This window comes from Corvus cornix, chromosome 13 (genome assembly GCF_000738735.6).
Source record: "Corvus cornix cornix isolate S_Up_H32 chromosome 13, ASM73873v5, whole genome shotgun sequence".
NCBI lineage: Eukaryota > Metazoa > Chordata > Aves > Passeriformes > Corvidae > Corvus > Corvus cornix.
Window position 1 is genome coordinate 15,242,847 of NC_046343.1, and position 25,984 is coordinate 15,268,830.

The 25,984-nt window shown below is 37.5% G+C and overlaps 2 protein-coding genes across 2 annotated transcripts in view; one reads left to right on the plus strand and one right to left on the minus strand.

The window, feature by feature from the left end:
* The window catches only part of INSYN2B (inhibitory synaptic factor family member 2B), a 29,500-nt gene extending 18,777 nt beyond the window's left edge, over window positions 1-10,723 (plus strand). The window contains exons 2-4 of the mRNA XM_010406218.4: window positions 536-2,678; window positions 5,314-5,388; window positions 8,853-10,723. Coding sequence (XP_010404520.1) covers window positions 1,303-2,678; window positions 5,314-5,388; window positions 8,853-9,039 — 1,638 coding nt within the window. The 5' untranslated portion in view covers window positions 536-1,302 and the 3' untranslated portion in view covers window positions 9,040-10,723. The remainder of the gene's footprint in view (window positions 1-535; window positions 2,679-5,313; window positions 5,389-8,852) is intronic.
* DOCK2 (dedicator of cytokinesis 2) overlaps window positions 1-25,984 on the minus strand; it is a 157,527-nt gene that overhangs the window by 78,670 nt on the left and 52,873 nt on the right. The window contains exons 26-27 of the mRNA XM_010406219.4: window positions 22,493-22,641; window positions 16,205-16,297 (exon numbers count right to left, since the gene is read on the minus strand). Coding sequence (XP_010404521.2) covers window positions 16,205-16,297; window positions 22,493-22,641 — 242 coding nt within the window. The remainder of the gene's footprint in view (window positions 1-16,204; window positions 16,298-22,492; window positions 22,642-25,984) is intronic.

Consider the following 25,984-nt stretch of genomic DNA (forward strand, 5'->3'; position numbering starts at 1 on the left):
GCTAATGGAAGTAGTAAGGCTAATGAGATGACCAGTGAATTAACAGGGAACAGAGTTAATAGTAAGTTACCACTATGCTGGGAATTTAGTTGCATTCTTGTATTCAAATCTGAACACTAAAATTAACAAGTAAAAAAAAAAAAAACCAACCAAACAAACAACCCCTCAACTTGCCTCTGAATTAAGAGCTCACATTTGTATTGTTCAGTTTTGGATATTTCATCCATTACAGGATTTAATGGCCATTTTCAAATCTGACTTAAGTTTAAAGATCTGCATTTGGGACCAGATTCAGGCCTATGATATTTTGTATCTGTTGTATATAAATATATATATCCATTTCTTGAGTATTGTACTTCATACAAAAAGGACTTTAGGCACTTCAAAATTCTAAAGCATTTTTCAGCTTCTATGCAATTGTCTCATTGCCAAAGTCACAGAACCAGTGATGATGGAAAGTTACTGGGAGACAGCAGAAGAAAATGACGCCGTTTGCCAGTTTGTTCAGCTACAACTCTTGTCTTTTTATTTTCAGGAAACACTTTCTGCTATTCTGCTTTTATGGGTTATTCAGCCTGGACCTCTCCTGTTTACAGAACTGAGCCAACCCCTTGGATATGATCTGCCTTGTGTTTGCAAGAACTGCAGTAACAACCACGCATCAATAACGTCTCTCACTGAATCCCACTGGATGCTGTATTTTTCCCTGGTCAGAAGTGGTTACGTTTTCCTTACCTGTTTGGGAAGATTAGTTTCAATTGGAAATTAAAAAGATGGCTGAGGAAGAAAAACTATCTCTAAAGAAAGAAATTCAGTTTGGTATTAATGGATATATTCCATCAGTAAAACTATGCATCAGAAATGAAAATGTCCCCAAAAGTTATTATGCTTGTTTAGACAACACACAAATAAAACACATGTGACTGGTCCATGAGAAAATAAAAGCTGGATCCCTAATGGAGAGCTGCTGTCAAATAAGAGCCACTAGGAAAGCCATAGACTCAACCTTACCTTTAAATTAGTTGACTGGAAGTGTAACAGCCTGTTGCAATTTTGTAGTACAAAGACCATGTTAGCTGCAGGCAGCAGCATTTTTGCATTCCTGAGCTACAAGAAATCTTTCCTTAAATTTTGTATCTAATTTATCTTAGTTTTTGGTCTAATCAGCAATTAAATTTGAAAGAGGATCCCTAAAGAGAACATGCCAGTTGAAAATATACATAATAACAAGGAGAAGAATGATAAGCTCCAGAAGTGAGGTGTTTATTGGTATCCTAGGAACAATATTAATACACAGATCAAATGACAGATGAAATGGGTCGCAAAGAAACACGTTACTTGCAGACTTTAAATTGTGATTCAATGGCCCAGCAAAGCATGAAAATGCGACCAGTGCTACTGAAAAGGAACAGCCTGGACTCGGCAGATTTTCTGAGACACCCCCAGCACCGCAGGACCAAATCCCAGCAAGTTCGGTTCAAGGATGATGGTGTCAGCACCAAGGCAGAGCTGGAAGCTAATCCTGCCCGGGACACAGCATTCACAACTGGAAAAACAGAAATATTTAGGGATCACAATTTCTTGCTATCTCAGTCTCCAACTTTTCCAAGGGCTCAGAAGGGGCTTCGGAATATTGCCATACAAACTTCTCCCAGCCTCAGGAAACACTTCCCAGTTTTTAAAAGGAAAAAGCTGACAGTAAGCAAATCACTGACAGAAATGCCAGCGGAGCCTACAAACTCTATCCAGGTAAATGGCAATCTTTGTGAACCAGACATTCTGTCTTCAGAGCTCTGTTACTTAAGAATAAGTGATCACTTGGAGGATGGATGCAGGAATAGTGAGGTGGGCTTGGGTCAAAGATCATCAAAAGCACAAAGCAATGGACCGATGTACTCAGATGATTTCTCAGTGTCAGACAAGACGACTGCGTCTACACAGGTGCCTGAATACATTCATGTGAGTTTTCCACGAGACAGAAACGTTTCCCTGGATGCACCAGACACAACCATGGTTTCAAGTAATTCACTGCATTCTTCTACTGTCATCAACAGCAACGAAAGTCACGAAAACAGCACACTGTCATCTGATTCTGAAAAAGCAGAGCCTTGCCTAAGCAATTCTACGAACTGCAGTGAATGTAACCCCCACTCTGCTGCTCGGGAAGAGGAGAAAAGTGATTCTGAGCCGCCTGTAGCCAGCAAAGATGCCAGCAGTAAGGAAACTACTCCACTGTCACCTCCATCAAATCACAGCTCATCTCCTTGTTTCCTCAGAGACTGTCACCAGGCAGGAGAGCACAAGCCAGATTCCAGCTGCGTGACATTACCAAGTGAAGATCACCCAACGGTGTCACTGACCAGCAGCAATGCATCAAAACCATGTCTGTCACGTAATACTGAAATCGAGAAAAATTCCACCCAGTCAGATGTTTCCCAGTGCAACAGCTGTTTAGAAGGATTTCACATAAAGTCTTATCCACCAAGGAGTGAAATAAACCTGCAAAGCAACAAAGAGATTAACGAAATAAATCAAATTCACTTGGCACATGGAGAACTCTGTGCCCTACAAGGCAGGCTGCAGTCTGTAGAGGAATCCTTGCAGTCGAACCAGGAGAAGATTAAAGTCCTTTTGAATGTAATCCAAGATCTGGAAAAATCCAGAGCCCTCAGTGAAGGGTATGGTTCATTTTTAATATTAGTAATTCATCAGAAGTGTAAAGTAGATGTTAACATTCTTTTAACTTTGCTGCTGAAAAACACAGCTCTTCTGGTATTTAAAGATGAGTTTGCAAAAACGTGTCTTATGCCCTTTTTGTGGTGCTTGGGCCTCAGCAGAGAAGCAAGTCCCTTTGTAGTCTGGCTTTAGCTGACACTGCCTTTACTAAACCCAGTGCAAGGCCCAGCTTAACAACTCCCCTTTTCATTTAGATTTAGGGTGTTCAAAGCATGGCAAGGTCAGATACGCACGGAGTGCCAGACATGCAGACTGAGAACTAAGGACAGAGCATGTGAAGGCTGTCAGCAAGAACTCACTTCAGACCCTCAGATTTCAGAGCGGCCCCTTTCTGCACCCCCATAACAAAGCATGACCTCTATTTATTGTCAGTATGGTGACACAGGGACTGATAGCCAAGGCTGCAAAAAGTATTCATGCATTATTATGCATTATAAAAAAACCCCCCAAAAATGCAACTAACATCTAAAGATTGGACAAAGTTAAAATAGAATTTTAAATATTTTTCTGCTCAAAACAGATTTCAGAATATCCTAATAGAGCTTTCCAAACTATTGACAGCATCTCTTAGAGTAATTGCACCTAGGATACACTTTAAAGTTCTGTTTTGTTGCAAAGTAGTATATACCCATCAAACAATTTATCTTTGAAAAACTCAGAAAAAAATCGAGGGAATTATGGTTCCCTTTTACTTTATTATTTTAAGATGAAACAACAAGAAGACTATGTTACCATACATTTACTTTAATGCTTAGCACAGGCATCTTATGCATGTAGATAAATCACTTATGTGTGCAAAACTGCACCGTGTTTTTACTGATTACAATTAATTGTATTTACTGATTACAATTAATGAATGAATCAGATAATATTCCACATTTCCACAAACTGTGCAAACATCACAAGAAGGCTGCACTGAGGGTTTTGTGTAGGTGCAGTTGCAGAAATAGCCCAGAGCATGACACTGCTGTGCTCACACCATCCAGCATCAGGGCTTTGCACTTGTTCTCACATGGGCAGAACTCTCAAGATAGAACTAACTGTGGCCACAACTTTATATATACCCCAATTTTCTTACAGCTTCTGAAGGAAAAAAAGAAAAAAAAAATTTATTTTGAAGAATTTTTTTCTTTTTCCAAGTATTTTAGCTGGGAATTGAAGTGAACTTCTTTTATTTCTGTTGAATGACATTCCAACTCACAATTCAAATAAGAATTTACACTCATTAAAAATTTAATATAAATCAAGTTGGCTTGTGATTTTACTCCATACATATTACCTTTTTTATCTGGAAACATTAACTAGTAATGTCCATCTGGATGTTAGCACGAAAATACTTTCATTAGCTTTCACTGTGCCCACAAAAATTCTTGTTCTAGATAAGAGTTCCCCCATACAATTCAGATCCAGCTACCCTCCCTCAGAGGGTGGCTCCATATGGTTTTCTAGCACCAGATTTGCAACAGCTTAAACACAAGAGACAAAATCCACATAGATAGACTAATAGCAAAAATGCAACACTCCAAACCCCAAAAATTCAGGAAAAAGCAAGATTAGAGGCAGGGATCCAAGTATGTCTCAGGCTTAAGAAGTCATTTCTCTCTTGTAATCTTCATCCAACCCCCACCCGACTGTGGTTCCTCAGGAAGTGACAGAACAGAACACCCACTCCCTCTCCCCTGCATGCAGTTCTCTACGAGACACTGCACAGGTTTCAATTATGTTTGCAAATCTGCCCATAGCAAAGACTAATTTGCAGTGAAGCACAGTCAGATTATACAGCAATATTTATAATCCATTTCTGTTCGTTTACCACATGGTTGAAGAGAAAAAATTTGTCAAATATCTTGAAGTGTCTCTCTGAGATCCAATGAGAAGCTTCAATCCTCCTTGGTAGATTCATCTCACTGAATGTTCCAAGCACTTGTATAGATAGCACAACAATGCACATGAACTCCCATTTTTCCCAAAACAATCAGAAAATTATTTTGGTACCAACTGATCTCCCCTAATTCAAATAAAACTTGTTAAGTATAAGTGTTACACTTTCTTCAGACACAATGAGCTACCAATCTCAACCTGTTTCTAGTGCAGATTTCTACATCATAAAAGTATTTCAGCTCTAGTTCATGTTAAGCATGAAAAGTCACTTTTCTTGTTTTCTCAACACTCCAAATTTGTATCTTATCCACAGTGAAAATCTGACTTGGTTATACTCAAATAGGAAACATGTCAATGGAAGACTGGAAAGCATAAGGACAGAGATCAGACTGATTCAGCAAATGCACGGATTTTCAAATACTTGAAAATGTGTTTGTTAGAAACAGTCTCATGTCTATGTGTTTTCATAACAGGTATTCATACCAGAACCCTTAACAGCATGAAGTGGGAAAGGTGCAAGACAAGGCTCATAGGGTTTGGGGTTTTTTAAAGAAACCTTCCAACTTAGAATTTGATACTAGAATTTTTAGTAGGGCTAACAGAAGTTGTGAACAGGCTGGCTTTTGTTCATAAAAGAATCAGAGCTGTGTTATTGTATCTATAGCTCCACATCTCATGAGCTGCTATCTGTTCCAGGCGTAACTTCTACCACACTGGGCAGGACCTCAACAACTGCAGCACCTGTCAGAACACGGCGTGCATCATTTACAGGTACCTCGCTCCCTCGCACGGTTCTGTCCTGGCTGGGCATCCCTCTAGTTGCACAAAACAGTGTTTTGCTCACACCTATGAAATATCTCAACTGTGACTAACCCAGTTTTTAAGAAAAGACCAAGTGGTTGTTTGACCCCAAGCAGAAAACAATTCACAGTGGTGTTAGCTGAAAGGAAAGGGGGACTGGACTTGGGAGAATGCAAACAGAAATTTCCCACAAAGGTTCACAGTGTTATTACTGGCATGCTTTGAAAATCTGTGATGCCATTTCTGATGATGAAATTCCTCTGTGTGATACGTTTTTAAAGCTAGGGTTTCTGTAATAATTTTAGATCTTAAAAAAGATAAACTCTCAGTTCTCTGAATGCCAGTGAGCTACAGCTACAGTTCATGTTAACATGCAAAATAAAATCAAAATTCCCACAATTTTCACCTCAGTTGTTATTAATTTCAGAGAGTGCAATTTGAGTGTAAGATACTTCAGATTTAAAGTGCAGCTTATGCTAAGCCCTTATGACCAGAAGGCTTTGCAGGGCCGTGTTCTGGAAGCTGTACATGTTTCAAATGCTGTGTCTATACAAACACACTGTAGGAGCCTTCAGCTGTCCAGACATCAACCCAAAAGCCAACAGATACAAAGTCTTGGTTTACTGCACATGTAGCTTGTCCACTCAGTAAGGAATTTTTTGAAGACATTATCTAATCTCTGCAAGCTCAGTTATGAGGCAGAAAACCCACACCTTGGGTTACTTGATTACATTTACAAAACTAAAGGGTAAGATAATGTCTCTTTTAGGTTGAAACCTTTTCCTTCATTTCAAAGAAAATAGCAGACCATTATCTTCAAGAGTTTGTAATCACTAAACCTTTACTTTTTTAATAGAAATACTCACATGGAAGTGTTTTTCACACATGTTCTACATGAACCAAATTTCGTAAAGAGCTTAATAAACTAGACACAGCACTAGAACCTATTGTTCAACATACAACTCAGTCCCACACTGATGTCCTAAACCTCTGGTAATGGAATTTCCAAGTAATTAACATGTCACAAATTAAACACCACAACTCCTCTGAGACAAAGCTGTAGGTCTTCTTCACAGCCCACTGGATACTCTGGGAAGTTGTGTGACATACCCAAGAGCACAGACTGTATCCATTAAAAAGAAAAAGAAGGTCCAGCACAAAACAGATTTCCTTTACTTGGTCATTATCTCTGAACAAACAATCTCTGTATTTTATGGGACTAGACATGAACAGATCACTCCCTAGAATTTGTATACAGACTACCCTTGACCACAGGATGCCTTCTCTCTTCTGAAAAATACCCCGTGTTTTTAATTTTACACAGTTTCAGAGCAGGAAAGATCCTGAACAACAAGCACCATCACTCAAAGGAAAGAACAGAGGAAGTAGGAAAACATGAGGGGCCTTTTTGATTTACCAGGTAGTTTGCAGTGGTAATGATGCCTGGAGGCTCATGGTGCAATGATTAATAGAACATGTACAGAACACAGTTGCTATAAAAAGTTTCTGCTTTTAAGAGACAAACACGAGACAATAAGGAAACAACAGTTTTTGATTTGCAAAGGTGTTCCAGGGGATGTGGTTATGAAAAAAAGCATTCTTAGTGACTAATACTTGAAGTTCATTAGACAATATTCTGAAAGAAGCAATTGTTGTCAGTGTTTGCTCTAGACAAACACATGCAATTCCTGTGTTTTATGTGGCCTAAAATGTCCGTGCAAATATTTTCCCCCTAATATAGCATCCCAGTTGCAGTTATAAAATCAGGTGTTTTATCTTGCTCCCAGTTTTCCTGCTCTTGAAGAATCTCACTCCCCACTGTTGCAAACCCTGCACGTGGAGTGCTGGGTTGCTGTCACTGAACCATCTTTATCACACACAGTCCCCGAGTCAAACAATGCATTAATCTCACAGAAATCCCCGTGTGGATTACACTGATCACTAAAGTAATAAAGAGCTTTTCAGCCTAACAGTGACTGTAAATTTGGATTTATTAACTACCCAGCAGGGATTCCAGCCTTGGGATTTTCCATCCAGATCATGTAATAGAAATGTTTGTATTATAATAAACAAATGCAAGTAGCAACCAAAACCAGTTATCATAGGCAGTATTAAATAAAGACTGAATTGACCTCCTGCCTCTGGAGATGATATCTCCAACATTAAATTTAAAACTCTGAAGAAGGGCAGAAAAAAGGAACATGAGCAGATGCTACCCTTACTTTTTCTATCAACCCAACATTTCCTCTCCAGTACTCGTGGTCTGTGAATATTGAAAGGCATTAACTTGCAGTTTTCGTAATAAGCTGATGAAATGCAACAGGCTCTGATTTTGTATCACTTCCTTCTGCTTTTTTTTAATATTTATTATGCATTGCTTCTTGTTCAAGAGATTCTTCTACTCTTTTATAAATGAAAATAACCCCCCTGCTTTCTTTTTACCAGTTGAGTTATATTATTTAATGAAAAACCTCAAAACACATGAATTAAGGGAAACAATCTTCAAGTTAATTTTAACACACTATTTAATGATGTTTATGGATTCTATATAAAAATACTCACAATTAAAAGTGTTTAAAGATTTGCATATTGACTAACTTCACAGATTTCTTCTGATCAGTGCAAAAGTCAGATTCGGGGCCTTGAAGTGACATCCCAACCCCCCTCAGATGATGCTCTGTTCCTCCCCTTCTGGCAAAGACAACCTTTCTCCTCCCCCCTGCCTCCTAAAACATTCACAGCAGACACAGCTGACACAACTCACTCTCCTGCCCAGAAAAGATGATTGAAATAAGGACAATACGTACAATACTGCTTAGTCCCTGTCCACACTGACTTTTTTTTTGAGCCTTACATTTATTTCTATGCACTCATCTGCTGCTATCTAATTAACATCCTGGCTCTTGTTTGCCATCAATAATAATTAGGGATTACAATGGAGGAAATGACTTCTACTTTCCTGTTAACTAACACCACTTACCTCAAAGACTTACATATCGGCTTAATTTCATATGTTTTTGTTCCCAGCCTGTGTCCTAGTAGGAGCCATTTGCATTTAACAAAGTTAAGAATGTGAGAGCTTTTAATTGCAAGCATGTGACTGTTAGATTATGGTATCAAAAACTGACCTTTGAATAAAACACATTGAAAGGTCATCCTAGTACATTTTCATTGTGTCTCCCTTAATTTTTGTCCCATCGCTTTGGGCACAATGTTGGAGTTCTTAACTCACATGAAGTAAAATTTTTGCTCAAAAAAAAAAAATTAAGAGGTGAACTTATTTTCAAAGGAACAACCCCTAAACCCCTTCTGTTTACCCCAGGCTGTATTGAATAACACCAAGTTACTCTGATGAGGGAAGCAGCCTTTCCACATGCTCTTTAAAGGGGGAATTCTTCATGTACTAGTATAGATCTCTCAATTTTTTTCCATAGTGTAGAATATGACTTCAGACAACAAGAAGGAAGATTTCATCAGATTTTGAAAACACTGGACAATGCAGAGCAAAATCCACCTTCAGCTTCACCTCAGAAGCCACCACCTGATCCTCCAGCTCCCGAGAAAAAGGAGTTAAGGAGAAAAACAAAAAAGGTGAAAAGAAAATGCTTCTGGTGGATTTGACTTCCTCGTGCATCCTTTTACATTTCAAAAGACACTAAAACAGAAAGAGCTTGAGAGCACACACCTGAAAATGTGCTATTATGAAATCACAAAGGTTAAAAATGTTTAATTAGAGTATCTGAAAAATCAAAATAATTGAATTTATTCAAATCATCTCGCTGAATAAAGGTGCATGAAGATACTATTTTCAAGAAAATAAATGGTTTCTTTCAAAAGGAAGTTCTCATGTTTTTCCAAGGACACTTTCATACGCTTTGTAAAGACCTTTTTTTCAACTTTCCAAAAATAACAAGGTTTAAATCTCTACTTTAAAAAACAATTGTAGGCAAAGTTAGCATGTCACACAGCCTTCATTTCCCATTTAGAGGCAACATGGACTAAAAGCAAAAAAATTCATTGAGCTTTGAACAAACCACATCATCAAGAACAAATGCAGGGAAACCTAAGTTGTTCAAATTAATCTCTCCTCAAAGGAGACAATTGTAATTATTTCACATCCCCACTGAGATATTTTTGTTGCTGTCATCTACTACTGAACAACAAACAAAAGAATTTCAGGTTAAGTTTTACTCTATCCTTTTATTTGTTCATCATGAAAGGCACCATTTAGAAGTTTCAGCCATTTAATGGACTTTTCTGAAAAGAATTTTGGGGTTGTAAAACAAGAGAGTGTCACAGTAACTCTTGTGTTGAACCCCTACTCAAGCACGGTCCAGTTCAGTGAATTTGAGTTGTGAGTATCTCCAAAGACAAGAATCCTCAGCTCCTTGAGGCAGGCTGTTCCAGGGTTTTCTCCTAACATCTACTCCGGATTTCCTGTGTTGTAATTTGTGTTCATTACATCGTGCTCTGTCCAAGTACACCTTCAAGAAGAACTACATGGATAATAAGAGCTCTCTCCTAAGTCTTCACATCTAAAAGACTGAACAGATCCAATTTTCACTGCCTCTCATCTCACATGCTGCAGCCACAGCTGTCCTGGTGGTGTCCCTCCAGGAATGATGTCCTTCATACACCTGGAAGCCTAAAACTGGACACGGTTCCTCAGAAGTCATCACACAGCTGCTGGATAAAGAGGAATAACTATCCTGGCTACTTGTCTTACTGAATCACTTGCCCAGTCTGTCCATTTAAGACCTGTATTGCTGTACCAAAATATCCCAAGATTTTTTTTGCCTTAAGATGTAAATTAATAGATGATAAAAAATGGAACATAAAAATAATATTTAGTGAACTGATCTGTATTACACAAAAAAATTTATATATGCTGAAAAGAATTTATCAGATGTCAATACAGCTACTTCTTTCGTCCAGAAATACTCAAGTTACCATTAGCACAGGTTGTGCCAATGGAACCCAATTTATGATTGGTGATACTATTATTTTACTGATGAAAACATGGTCACCTTTCATATGGGGGGCAGGGGGAAAAGGTTTTCCAACGCAAGTTTAGTGGAATGTAGTGCAGACCTTTTCTTAGAAGTGGCTCTGGTTCAGGGTATTCCATAGATTAATTGCTTCATCTTATTTTTCTAAGTCATCCTGTATCATGTCATGCTAAACCATGACAATCGTGCAATGTTACTTTTAAATGTCTGTACATTTTTTGTACGCTTCTTTGTTCCTTGAATTCTTAGGGTTAATTACACATTTGAAAATACATTAAAAACAATTTTGCACAGAATAATTTTGTCTGGAAGAACTAATTTCTTTATGAAACGAATTTTTTAGAAGAAAGTATGCAATATGTCATGGCTTAATTTATCAAAATTCTAAAGGACTGACACTTAAAAAACATTTCCATGTTAATTTCAGTTAGTACAGAAATGACAGGCGCAAAACTACTTCTATTTTAGAGGCTCTTCAGAAGGAAATTAATTTTTACTAACATGTTTTTAGATGCCTTTAGTGAGACAGAACAGCTCTTCAGTAATAGGTTGTGGTTATAAAAAAGGTAAGAATTAAATGACTACATGAGAACTCAAGTACATGCACTGCTTGTGCTGCTGTGCCAACAGCATTTCTTTTTTGCATTAGTCTCTATAATTGATGCAGTGAAGGATTTATTAGTGTATAAATTATTCTTGTGTATTGAAATAACATTTTAAGTCCAATATCCCCTGTGGTAAAGTATAATAATAAGCAATACGAAGAGCTGTAACACTAGTCAAACCAGCAAGATTTTTTTCTGTATTGAACCAATTTTTAATAATTTATTATAGAAAAGCAATCTTTTTGCCTTTCTTTTTGTTGATAAACCAGCAAGATTTTTTTCTGTATTGAACCAATTTTTAATAATTTATTATAGAAAAGCAATCTTTTTGCCTTTCTTTTTGTTGCTTTTGTTGATAAACACCAAAAGCACTCATTTTAAGCAATCTGATTTTTGGTTTGCCCACATAATGCATATGATGCCTTCAATCTATTTTCAAAGGATCCAGATCATTTAATTTAAACAAACCACAGCACTTTGGTTCACCACATAGCACTAATCAATTCCTGGGGTCAGAAGAACTAGGCAAAACAGAAATACTCTTTTTAGTTTAAGAAAGTCCAACCAAAGGTAGTTACAAGTAAGGGTCTAAGTCTTTCTTTTGGCCTGAAGAAACATCAATACTCCTAAAAAACTGAAATACACTGATTTTAAGTGCTTACAGATTTCATATTTTAATGTCCGAGTTTGGTGGAATTCAGAACTGTAACCAATTTTTCATCCTTAATCTCCTAGTCACAATTAGCTTCTGTTTTCCAGATTCCTGAATCGGTTGTTTTTGAGTTCTCTCTGTCAGTCAAGTCTGGATCATCCACATGTGGATATGGAATTGTGTTTGTGACCTTTGCACACAGCAGCAGGGAGGCACTGGAGGCTGCCAGGCCAGCCGAGCCTCAGCTCCCACTGCTGCCATGCAGGACCATCCACTTGGCCTCTCAGCCTTCCCTGTGCTCAGAGTTATCAAACTCACCCCATTCAAGGCATCTGTTTTCCTTGACAGAAAATATGAAATTCCAGTGCTGTGAGAGCACTTTCCTTCAGGAAGGCTGCAAGGAGTTTTTACCCCCAGTCATTCCCATAGTGCTTGACACACAAAAAGCTTTCTGTATAAAACTTGAAAGAGAACGTTGGGACAAAAGGCTTTTTTTCTACCAAAAGGTAATGGGGGGGAAGTGTCAGTCACGGATGCACCAGGAACAGGAACAGTGTAATGCTTCTTAGATGTTTTGTTTAGATTTAAAAATATGTATATCTTAGCAACATAAAATAATCAAAATTTAAGAGCTTTGTAACACGTAATTGGAGAAATTTGGCTATATGAAAATATAATATGAAAGCGTTGGGGTTTGTTTTATTGTTTAATATTTTAAAAACATTTTCATCATTAATTATTAATTCTTATGGGAAATAAAAAATTACCAGCTACACGCTACACAATTTATGGTGTGAAGATTGGAAGAGCAGTAGAAATTGGTTGACTGTTGGAAGATAAAAGTACTGGTTACAAAAAGTTTCTCTGGTTTACAAAATTACTGTCTAATCCTTATAAACAGCTCCCAGAGCAGGAAAGAAATGTTAGAAATACAAACACATTTTTAAATAAAATGGAAGAATTACCCACAAACCCCCCATAAGTTGTAAAAAAACCCCAACAAAAAACCCAAACCACAGCTACTTGACTGCACTTGATTATGAAAATATTTTGGGCTTCTGAGGAATTTATATTTAAATTATACATGCTATATATAAAACATTGCACAGAATGCAGTACATTCCAAAATTACTGTATTTGAAATTGTTGTTTGATGGAGTCAAACTCACTTTCTTTAAAAATTAAAAATGTTTGAATAAAATACTGGTTTGTCTGATGTAAGAGCAGTTAATGTAGGGCTTGTGATGGTTTTGTGCACTATAATAATCCTGCCAGCATAGACACACACCATCTTTCTAATGGCACTTAATCTGATGTATGTTTTGTATATTTCTAGGCCCTTTAAATGTGATGTTATCTTTTTAAATAAAGTGAGATATTTTTATTAGGTTTCAGGAGTCAATTAATAATAAACAATATTTAGATTCCAAAGGAAGGGAACAGCTGTTCTTTGGGAAAAGAAAAATGAATGTCAGACTAACAGGCATTTCATGGAATCATTTTGCAGCATTTCCAGGTAGACCAAGGATGTCAATTTGAATATCAAATGAAAAAGCTGTAAGCTTTTAGCTAGACCATGGGTATATTTCAACATATCAAATTCTCCAACCAAGGCAGCTCTGGAAATAGTTTCTCTGGTCATTATCTGCCCACAGAGAAAGCTCTAGAGTAGCTTTGCTTAACAGAGTTCACAGATTTCTTTTTGGCAAAGTTTTATTTGTACAATATTATATATAAATACTGTCTAAAAACATCTCTGTGTAGCATAGCTGCACTTATTTCATCATGTTAAACTGATATTGTGAACAAACTCAAGTTTGAAAGTACTAAAGGAAACCCTTAAGATGCATATGGTGGATTTACAATATTTCTATTTACCTAACCAAGCCAAGACTGAAAACAAGTATTGCTGTGTTCTACACAGTTTATAATTTTGACTTCTGTAATTCCTGTAGGAGGACTTCACAGCATGACAATGACCTTTAACTAAAAGTCTAAATTTCATGAAATATTCAAGGTAAAGATTGCATAGCCAGTTTCACATGATAAACTTGTCCCTCTTCACAACAAGTTTAGAAGCAATTCTACAGCTACAAACAGCCGGGGGTTTGTGGGGTTTTAAGAGTGAAAACAACCAAGCAGCTGTTAAAGCCTTCAGCTGCTAAACCACAATGAAGGCAAGAATGGCATTTAACTAAGTCTCCCCCTGCAGTAGCTGCAGAGAGCCAAATTACCTTTCCACCACCACCTCCTTCTCCTGGGGAGATTGTTTCTTTCTGAGCCTGACTCTTCTCAGTAATTACATGAACACAGCTCCCAGCAGGCACTTACCAGCTAAGCCCAAGGCAGAACCTTCCCCTTCCCTTTCCCTTCAACTGGCATTGCAGCAAGAAAAGATCCAGGCAACTGTAAACCCCAATCTCTGCCAGCAAGCTAGAGGATTGTGAAAAGAGCACCTGAATATGAAAATTAACCTGCTTATCACTGTCAGAAAGCAAAAAAACCCCTCAGGTAAATCAAATCCGGTTATCTTTCAGTGCAAGGCATTTAAACTTGCAAGGAATTACAGGTCTTGTAAATTGTAACCATTGTTTTTATCAGCATAAATCAGTATTAGCATTACTGTCCAGAGCATTTTCAAGTTATAGAAAATTACACTGCAGAAGTTAATAAAAATAATTGCAATATTCACAAACACAGATTTAAGAATCTAAAGAGTAACCTTCTGTCCTCCTGGAAGGAATAGATTTAGCCCCATTTGAAATGTCACTTATAGCTGTATAACATCAGCTATGCAGTCCAGCTGCAGCAATTCCATGTATCCCACCTGTACTTGCAATTTCCCACATTTCAGCAGCTTGAACTCACCTAAGCATTCTCCAGGACATAATTCCTGATGATCTGCTTCATTTTGAAAAGATCAAGCATTCAGGCTTTCACAAAAAGTTTGACCCTCTCAAGAGTGTTAAAGCAAACCTGAAAATTAACTTGGTGAACTAAAGTAGCACACAGAGCATGGAAAAAGCTTCTTTTGCCAGTTCTTTCTGAATACAAAAGACTTTTGTTCATTAAAAACAATTTATTTGCATGTAAAAGGCTATTCTGTTGAGAGGTGTTGCCTCAGCTGTAGAAAACATAGCAATTTATTGGAACTCTGCTTTGAAAAACCTCTAAAATGCCCAGTATACACATATGCATAGGTGCTCATGAGCATAATTAGAAGGAAGATAATTGCATTTCAAAACTCACTCTGAATTTGTTCTTTTCAGGTTAAAACAGCTGAAGAAATTACAGTAGATGGGAGGGGGGAAAAAAAAGAAACATTTTCCAAGCCATTTCAATTTACTGTAACCAGCTTGTTTCCTACTGGTTTCCTAATGGATCTTTTATGCAGGATTACAACAGCTTCATTTTGCCTCTTCATGTGCTGTTTATGGTATCCGGAAATACTCCTTAATAGACTGGTTAGGTCATCCCCAACACTCATATCATGCTTTCCTTGTGAGTACAGAAAGCATTTTCAAACACTAGAGAGAACTGAAAGGGTCACTGATCTTCATTCCAAACCATTTCCTGTTGTGCCCATGGATGTGCCCGAGGGTTACACATGAACAACAACAGCCTGGAGTTCAGATAAACAGCTACAGTGATGTCTCAAACCTGCAGATGTACCACCAGGGAGTTCAAAGCAACCACTGGCAAATATTTCCTCTGAGGAACTCGATCAGTCTCCTCAGTTATTAGGAGAGTAATCAGGAGACACACGTGCTCTGGCTGGCAATGATCTAAAACTGTTATTTTGGCTTTCCAATAGAAGTAAACAGGGAAAACCTGGGCATTTTAAAAGGCACACAATGCACCTCTTGTGGCTAAAATCATCAAGTAAATGATGCTATGATTTCGCAGAATAAATCTCCAAGGACAAACCATTAGAAAACATCTTCCCATAAGTGCCCAGTCTGAAGGGCAAGCTCTGAATTCCTGACGAATTCCTTGCATTCTCAGGAATAGTCTAAATCCAGAGGGAGCACTCAGGAGATGCGTACTTAAATCTGAATAAATTGCAGGATCTGTCCTTGAATACAACTCTTAAATCATGGAACCTCCACAAAAAAAAGTCTCAGGTAAATGTTCTGTGCCAGCACATGCCTAGATTTTTTTTTTTTTTTAGTTTTACTCAGAAAATGTCACTTTAGATTAGTAGAAATACTCTTTACAATGTCTTAAACCATGTCCTTTATGCAGATTTGTAAAAATTTCTTCTCTTTTGCAAATATCAATTAACTTTCTATTTATCATTTGTTCTCTTAAAGAATGTTCAAATCTCACAACCACACTTCAAAAGACTGTGACTACAGTGTCACAGCTGAATGACAAAAAGACTAAAGCTTGAGACTTCTTACTTTAAATTTGAAAAAAATAATTCTCAAGAAATCCACTAAGACTATATATGCATTTTTTTCCAGGATAACTATAAAATGAGTTTCAAAGCATGGAAAATGCATTAAAATATTACTCACAATTAATGGATCTCGTCCCATTGTAATAACAGTTCTGTTCACTGTGCGTAGTAACTGCACCATTATTTCTTGAATATGGTGATAAGTTGAAGCCTGCAAATGAAAAAAACCAGAGTTCTGGTATTAAAATCATATCTCTTTTAAAAGTAAGAAAAACCCAATTATTTCCATTTTGTCAGTTCAAGCTGTACGATGTAACAGCCCCACTGAAAGAGAAACACTAATTCTTCTTGCTCACATTGTTCCTTAGTTCCAGCAACTTCAGTGGAATACTCGTGGCCAATTTCAGTCCAATTTCATCTCAATCTACTCCACAACTGGTTTTTGTTTCAAACAGTCACTTCCCATCTCTCACTCAAGGCATTCCTGTTCTCCCCCTTAGTGAGTAGTCTGTAACTTTACCCTGGTACAGTTAATTGAGGCAAATTGTCCCACAGCTCCCCACATCTGTCAGTGCTCTCAGGGCAGGCTGGAGCTCAGGAATTTTCTTAGCTGGCAGTCACAAATATAGAGTTATTAAAGGAGAAAGTTGTCTTCATTTAGCCAAGCTGCTCTGGGAGGGCACAAACTGGGGATGGTTGGCCCAAGTACTGCTCTCATTGCCTGAAGAAGGACATTTGATTATTTATTCTAAAACCCTGAGCAAATGGGAACAACCTTATGTTCACCACTTTCACTGACCTTACTCTGATCACTCGACAACTTGGGAAACCAGCATGCAACAAGGAAGAAAAAGTCTAAACAAATTTCTAGTAGAAAAGGATATGTAGCTTCCACCAAGACCCTTATTTAATGTCAGATATCGTATGGAAAGAACACCACAATCACAGAACCATGGCAAGTTCTTCATAACGTTTTAGGTAGCTGAGCCCCAATACCATTCCAGGAGAAACTGTTTCAGGTTCTGTTTTTCCTCTGAGTCAGCCAATGTTTTCTCCATTTTTTCCTCCTGTTCTGATTGCTTTGGATCAGCCCACACACCTCATAACAGGAACCTTCCTCACACCTAGCAATTTATTTACTATTACCATTTAGTCCTCTTATATCCTTTGATAATGACACATAGAAGCTTAAGTGATCTCTTCATCTGTCACAGCATTTCAGAAGTTGTTATATTCTATAAATGAATAATGTATTTGCAGAATAATTTGTTTGTGTTTGGTGTTTCCTACTTCAAAATTTCACTTTGTCTGGTACAGTCCTATGTTTATAACATGACTACACTTGAGAGTGGCTGCACAGAAGACACATTTGTTGTTGTTAGTTTTATAAAGTTGTTTACCACTATAATAAAAAAAAAAAATATCAACAGCCCAAACTGAAAAACTGTGTAGCAGCACTTAGCACAGGGATGTAATTAGTTCATTACTTTCCCTTTTTTTAAAATTCAAAAATGAGGGCTCATATAATGTAAGTTAACTTCCACATTCCAGTATGTGCTATACCATAATTAGTAACAGTTCAGAACATTGCATAATGAGTTTTAACATTTAGCCCTGACTCCATCATTAAAGATGAGCTCTATTCTTAATTCACAAGTAGCACATCACAAACCTCTCCTGGAAAGACTATTACATATGCTCAAGCACATAAAGGTTATTTTCTGCTAGACCTTTGAATTTTCAGAGAAACATTAGCAAATGAAATAAAATGGTTTCTTTATGAAACTGAGACTCCCTTTCTTCTTGATAATTTAAGAAACAATTAGGCATTCAATACTGACAATGCAAAATTAACAAAAATTCTTTTCACACATTGTCAATACAAGAGATTTCAGCTTTTATTTTAACTTAAAGCTTCTAGCTCCAGAAGATAGTCTAACAGCCCACTGCAACTTGTGCTTTTTCAGATCATATTTCTCTTCAAAAGGATGACATGGGAAAACCCACCATCATTTGGCTTTGTTCCGTTGATTAAGCATAAGATTTTTTTAGGAGCTAAATTAACTTATTAAATTATCATATATAAATGTTCACTTGGAAAACATTAACTGTATTATTCCATTTAATTAAATATGCTGATCAAAAACATATGTTTGTCTTTGCCGTTGAAAAGATTTTCCAGGTGACCAAGGCATGGAACAATCAGAGTTCATACTCTGCAGGCAGGTCAGCAGGAGGGAGTGTTCTCCCAGAGCTCTAGCACCTTCACGGTCCTTGTTGGGCTGGATGGCACATATTGGTACACAGATTAGTTAAGAGAAAATCCAAACCAAGCAAAATGTCACTCTCTTGCCAAAATATCTGCGCAAGGTAAAAGCAGATAGCTTTGATTTGGTTTTCATCTTCTATTTAAACTACTACAGGATTGGGACAGAAAAAGGAATTCTGTTTCAGAGTCAACCCTGCACTTCAGATTCTGATGGAGTGTTTGTTTATTTGGACAAACAGGGGCTCACTGAATGGCTGCTTGGGAGTTCCAACGTTACACAACCTGTACTCGAGGTACCCATTTGGAAACACTTCTGTGCATTCATTTCAGCTGTCCCTGCTGTGTCCCCTCTCAAACTCTCACCCAGCTCTACTCTCCTCCCTGGCGTGGGGCTCAGTGAGAAACTCAGCAGGCCTTGGCACTGTGCAAGCAGTGTTCAGCAATAACTGAAATTTCATCTCTGCATTATCAACACTGTTTTGGTCACAAATCTAAAACATGGCACTCTATGGGCAGCCACAGAGGAAATGAGTTCTACACCAACCAGATCCTGCGTGCTCACTCCCTGGTGCACCCAGTTCTGTAACTTGTATTGCTTCTTTAACACACATACAAATAAAGGCACATATAGAAGGATAACAATTTTTTTTTAAACCATGGTTCATAATCCTGCATTGTTTTGGCTGAAAAGTCTCCACAGAGGACCTTAAGGTAACAGGCCCTGAAAGGACATGCAGTATTCCTGACTACATTCCTTTGAAACTCTCTTTTGCTAAAGCCTTAAAATCTGCCATAAGTTAGGCAAAAGCTTTAGAAATTTCTTTGCAATTCTAAAATGCTTCCAGGCTTGTTTGCTAGCATTTGCTAAACAGCTTAAAATGCAACTTTTGCCAGTTATTGACAATGCACAGAACAGGAGAAGATTCTTCATCTCTCTTGCACTTACAGTCTCAGCCAAGATTTCACTGTAGATTCCAAGAGAAAGCATTAACCATTACATTTAATTTTGTAGGCACTATAAATAAAAAATTGTTCTGATTCAGTAAATATTAAGGCATAGCATATATGTTAGATTAGAGACAAAGTCACCTCACGAAGCACAGTCAGATTCCATGAAAAAGTGTTGTAAAGAGGGAAAAGGGAAGTGGTTTTAATTAAAACAGAAACAAAAAGTCACAGATTTCACCATGACCTTCATCAATGACTTGCAGTTCTGAGATTTAACTGTATTTCACAGGTGCTTGAAGCACAGTCTCAAGCTACGAAGCTAATTTTAGACATGATTAAGCCAAAACAATGCCATCTATGTCCAAAAGTTGTTTGCTGGAGAGGAAACTTAAAATCAAATCTCAGCATCTCACTGAGATGCCCAACAGTGACTGTCTAGTCATAAAAATAAACACTACACAAAACAGAGTTTTTAACAACACACTAGCTACCTGCAGAACCCAGCAGTGAGGCAGCAGCTGAAGAAAACAGCATTTGAACACAAGGATCTGATGATTCCCATGTTCCCACTCACTAAACAATGTGAGACAATACAGTAGACCAGAGCTGGTAATACCAAAATATCTTTTCCTTTGACAAAGAAAATGCATTCTTCAAAAATTCTGTAACAACTTCAAAGATCACCTCACAGTACAAATTTTCACCACACAAAACAGAACAACTACTGCTGTTTGTTCTTCCCTGTCCTTTGTGTGCATTTTATTTCTGGTGACTTTCACAGAATAAATGAAATGTAAAAATATCAAAGTTAATATCCAAAAATTTTGAAACCAGGTTTCTCTACTGAGATGGAAAAAGCAGAAGGAATAGGACAGGGCATTGGTGTTATTAATATTGTAAAGTGATGCTGCTACTAAGGGCTGAAGCTTTTTCCTCCAGCAGGTCAAACATCCATTTTCTTAGAAAGAGGCTAAGCGATACAAGAAATGAATTGTTGAATGGAAAACTGCATTCATTTTAGGGTTCAAGTGTAATCCCAGCAGAAATGACTTGGTTAATTACCAAACTTATTGTCTGTATCTAGATCACACTGCATATAAAGGCATCTTGAAGGTCAGTGCCTAAACAATAACCTGGCCATATGTGAACCCTTTCCATTTGCCTACAGGTTACAAAGTATTTACTGCTGCAAGGCAAGTACAGCCTCGAAACAAGATTTCTCACTTTAGCTGGAATATATAAATATAAAATTATACTCCAGAGAAATCTGTAGTGGCTCTCAAAGAGAAATGACTGTGATCCTTGGATACTGTGGTGTTCCCCTCCTTTGCTGCTTTTTCCTCCTTCAGATAAGTCATCTCAACAGCAGATTTTCAGTACTGAGGCAGGATCAGCGTTTTGTTAAAAAATGAGATCTTAACCCATGGATTCTCACTCAAGGAAAGAAAAAACTACAAGTGATGGCCACGCATTTCCTGTTGTGGTTACAAACCCAGGTGTTACGGTTAATGACACATCCTTAATTTATTCTAAAATCTGTATTTTCTCTGACCAGCAGTTGTATTGCCAGAGGCAGGCCAGGGTATGGACTTTTTGCAACAGAAGCATCTGGTTCTTTTGTTGATATCCCAACTATCTACAATATTTCTTAGACTCAGGAATATGATGCCTCCAGAGGACTGATACCACTGCTGATTTAAAGCTGCCCCAAGGGGCTTTTCTCCTTATATCAGAAATGCATCAGTATTCCTTGCAAGCACAATCTGTAGATAACTGTGACCCAAACATCTCACAGATAATCTCCAGTTTACTTTCCTTGAAAGAAACTATTGAAGAAATGCCACTTCTCTGGAACAAATGTCAATATATAATTTTTTTAATGCATGCATTTTAAATTCTCAGCAATTCTTCTGCTGCTCTGCATAATGTTCCCACTCACACAAAGATGAGCTACAAACCCATATTTTCAGTAGGCCCTAATGAGTCTTTGACATGCCAGCAACTGCTGCTGTGGATGGTAACTGTTAAATTCAAAAATAAACTTCATTTATGTGGTACACACAGAGAGCCCCATCTTACTTTACAATTGTGTTTACCTTTTAAAGGATACAGTAACAAAACTGGTTACTTTGCATTATAGACTTATGAGATGATAACTTCAATTTTTGCCTCATCATGTTTTCACCATTTCTCTTAAGAATTACATTTCAAATTCAAATGTTCCAATACCTCTTTGGTATCCCCTTGGATCAGTCCCTCCTGAACTGCTTAAGTCTAAACCAATGAGGCAAATAGCTCATAATACACACGGAAAGATTGCCCTGTGCAAATGGAAAAACCTCTGCAGTAACAAAGATTTTTATGAAATCAAGATATATACTGTAATGATTCCATTTACTAGGAAATGATCCAAGGAGCCACAGTGAAAAACTCCCAAAATGACAACTTGCCTTAATCCAAAGTCTGCAAAGTTTGAACACATGTATTGGAAAACTATAGCTGAGAAAAAATCAGCACAGGAGAAATTACAGCTTTCTTAATGTAATTAGTTATGAGGTTTTCTCAGAATAAATCGCTCGAATTATTGAGAAGCTTCATTGAATAACCTACTACTCGTTAAAAAGTAACTAAAAGTCAATTCAATATTCTCTCAAATGAGAAAAAAAAGAACCACCTAGATGAAAATTTCAGTGTTCCAAAATTTCAGAAGTCTGAGAAAGAAACTACAGTCTCCAAGTGAAATATAGTAAAGAGTATTCTGTTTTACCCAGACACTGCTGAAAGCAGAAACCATACCTCACCACATTGTACAGCATCTGTGTCAGAAACTACAGGGGCTTTTGTGAGAGCAACAAGATGAAATTTGAAATTTATTCTGAATAATTAAAATAATTATAGAATAATCGAAAATTTATGTTTGGAAGGGACCTTGAAAGGTCATGTAGTCCAACCCCCTGCAATGAGCACAGATATCTTCAACTGGATCAGGTTACTCAGATGTCAGTATTAATCTTTAATACCTCAACTGCCCTTTCATTTAAGTTTATGAAAAATAGGAGAAAAGTTCAATTCGCCACTGACTTGTATTAAATATTTGAAAGAGATTAATCATCATCAATAATTTACTACCTAATCAGCTCAAGCTTTCTACAGACTTGGGCTCTCTATATCATCATCATCAATACTTACAGGGTCTTGACAGCTCAGAACCTCCAGGATACTATTAAGTAATTCAACGCAGTACTTCCTCTCTTGGACCTGGAGCTGCTGATCCTCCTTCTCTTCCAGTAATTCCCTCAGCTCTTTTGTAATCACAGGAAGCAGAATGTCCCTGCATTCTGAAAGAAAGCAAATTATCTTAACAACAAATATAAATCAAATACTGTGTGCAAATAAACCCTCCCTCAAACAGCGAAACACAATATGCTTCAACAGCCACAGTCCCAACGTGGAATTGCTGATTTTCCAATTGTGCCTCGTTAATATTCCATACTTGTGCGGTATTTTCATAAGTTAACAGTATTTTCATATATTAAAACCGAAAGTTCCTGATAAAAATAGTTTTCTTCACTTAAATTCTGAAGGCTGTTCAGCTTATATCAAACACTTGGGGACAAATTACTCACTTACACACAAAGCATCTGGAAATTAATTGTGTTTAAGTAATGACAGGATTTTAATGTGAGAAAATTACTGCACTTATTAACTTATTTCTGAAAATAAGACTCAAACAGGAGAAGAGAAGTGTTCTATGTGCATCATTTTGAAACATATCTTCTAAAGGCACATAAAAGAATGCAGACAAAGAGAAGACTCTAATGAAAGGCCTACCAAGATTGTGATAGTGAGAGCTGTGCATACATTCATCCTTATTTAAATTTAAGGAAGCTGACACAAATATGAAGTTATGTTTCAATATCACCCATACATTGACTTTTTAAGAGAGAGGTGCTTATAGGAAATGTCAGGAGTACAAAATACACAAATTTGATAGAACTTTAATGAGAGCAATATCTATCTAGGAATAAAAAGTATCTTTTATTTTTTAAGAATGATTTGGAGCACCTGGACATACACTGCACTCCCTGAAAAAGCAGTGCTTTGTGAGACATGGTGAAACTGTATCCATTGTGATTTAAAACAAGCCAGGGGCTCAGAATCCCCCCAAAATAAAGGTGCTAGTACATACAGAGAGAAAGGAAAGAAAGAAAGAAAAAGAAAAGAATGGAAAGTAGATTATAAATGTCTGAATTTTGCAGATGAAGCAACAGAAGCAATCCATGCAGATTATTCTTATTTGAAGTAACAGCTCCAAACTAAATGAAGCCAAGAGCTTTTAATCATGTCTGAAGAGCAGCATAATTTGTCGCCTCAGAAAGCATCTCTACCCTTGGTAACTATTTCTATAATACTTATTCCAAGCTACAAGACAAATCTAACCCAATAACTAAGTTACAAACTCACCAGTAAGACAGCAGTTAAAGAACACATATCAACACGAGCCCTGTTTGAACAGCAGCATAAAAATGAATTTCACACAGCCTACAGTTCTTTATGTGACCAACTCTGCACAGACACACTTCTTGCAGGCTACAGATACCCCTCTGAAGCAGAAACCAAAGGGCTGTGCTCACAAACCACATAGTGGAGCCCAGCAGCAGGGGATACCAACACTCCTAAAGCACTTCTGTGTGGATTTGTGCTCATGCAGGCAGAGAACACCTGCGCTCCAGAAGTCAGTACTGGCAGCTGGTCACCAGCTGCAGACAGCAAATACTATAAGTTTTCTGAAACTGAGATGTAATTCAGTAACTAGCAAAAACTTTCTTGATTTGCTCCTACAAACTGCTTCTAACTCATTGTAAATGCAACAAATCCAGTGCTATTAGCTTAACTAAAAACTAAACCAAAGAAACATCATCAGCAACCAAAAAAGTTACATGCAATACCTTAAAAACTTGCTAAAATGTGATAGGATCTTTTTAATACAGGGTTGATATATTCAGTCAACAAATAAGTGCAAATTATAAAATAGATTATTAGTTTACTACTTTTGGAAAAGCTAGTAAACAAACTTAAGTTCTGTTTTCATTATTATCTGTGGAGACTGTCCTTCAACAGTTATCCAGGTTATCCAGGGGGAAAACAGTTCCTAGTATGATCAGTTCAGAATTCATTCATCAAGATTCTGACCACCCCAAAAATACTTAAGCTGTATTTTGATATAGCATTTATTGCTAACCTAGTTCCATTTCATGGTGCTTACGAGAAGGACCATAAGCGCAACAGTCTTACTGAAAGATGGCACACATTTAACACATTTTAAAGTGGATCAGATGAAATTAAAAAATGGACTCACAACCCAAGCAAGCAGTTGAGGCTGGATATAAGGAGAAACCTCTTCCTCACACAGACAGCCAAGCAGTAGAACTAACAGGTTGCACAGACTATCCTGGAAAAACCTGGTCTGACCTCACAGCTGACCTCATGCTGAGCTGGAGGTTGGGCTGGACACATTCCCAGATTCCTTCCAACTCAAACTATTCTATGATTCTTGATTGCTAAAACTGGTAATCAATGGTAGTGTGGCAGTAGCTTGCTGCACTGAAAATATCAGTTTCTAATCCTCAGAACCTGAACAGAGCAGACAACTATGGGTAACGAGTAAGCAACACAACACAGTAAAAAAAAATCACAGGAGACTCTGAATCTCTGGAAAATGAACAGAGACTGTCAGAAAGTTAGGAACAAAGTTACATATATTCCTGTGTACATAAATGATGACATTTTTGGGGCTTGTCATTTTTTTATCTGTGGACTCAAACATCAAGGTGTCCTATATCAGAAGAGATGATATCAAACTCATTATTCTAAAGACAGGTAGGAGAAACCCAATTCTTGCCATTTGAATCCCTAGCACTTGCACAGCATCTGTAGTGAGGCGTAAGAAATGTTTCACATATATGTAACCTGTATGAAAATACACATGCAGTAAAATACCTCTTTTCTGGTCTCCACTCTGCTCCACCCCCCTGTTCCCTTCCAGATTCTCTGACTGTGTGCAAGATATGCTGAAGGAAAGATTCAGCACAAGCTAAACCCCATTTCTCCTACAGCATTGTGGATCCCATATACCAAGCAAACCCTCGGCAGTAAAACTCATCCACATCCCTCTCCATGCCTGTCTGCAGCTACAGCAGAGTTCTACCCATGGCAACACTTTGTGCCACAAGTTCTCAACTCTCAACCTGGTCCATATAAATTACACTTTGTACAGGGATTCATAACTTACTCCAGCAATCTGAAACAACACAGTAACAGCTACACCTAATACAACACGAAGATGAACCTATTTAGACAAGCACATCTAACTAATCTGGAATGACAAATAGAAGTACAGATTCCAAATCAACAGTATGTAAGAAATTTAGCTGGCAACTCTTTCCCCTTAACTACCATTCTTAAAAATAGTGCCTTGAAAACACTTCCACTTCAAAAAACATCACTAGGGAGTGCTAACAGGCTGTTCATAGCAGCAAAGTTCAAAGTCACATCACATTATGTGACATCTCAGCCACTTTTCACCTCTCACAAAGAGAATGGAAGGTTCTTGGCACATTCCGGTTTCACATCTGCCAGGATAAACATACTTACTGCTCTCACTCCTTCAAAATAATATCC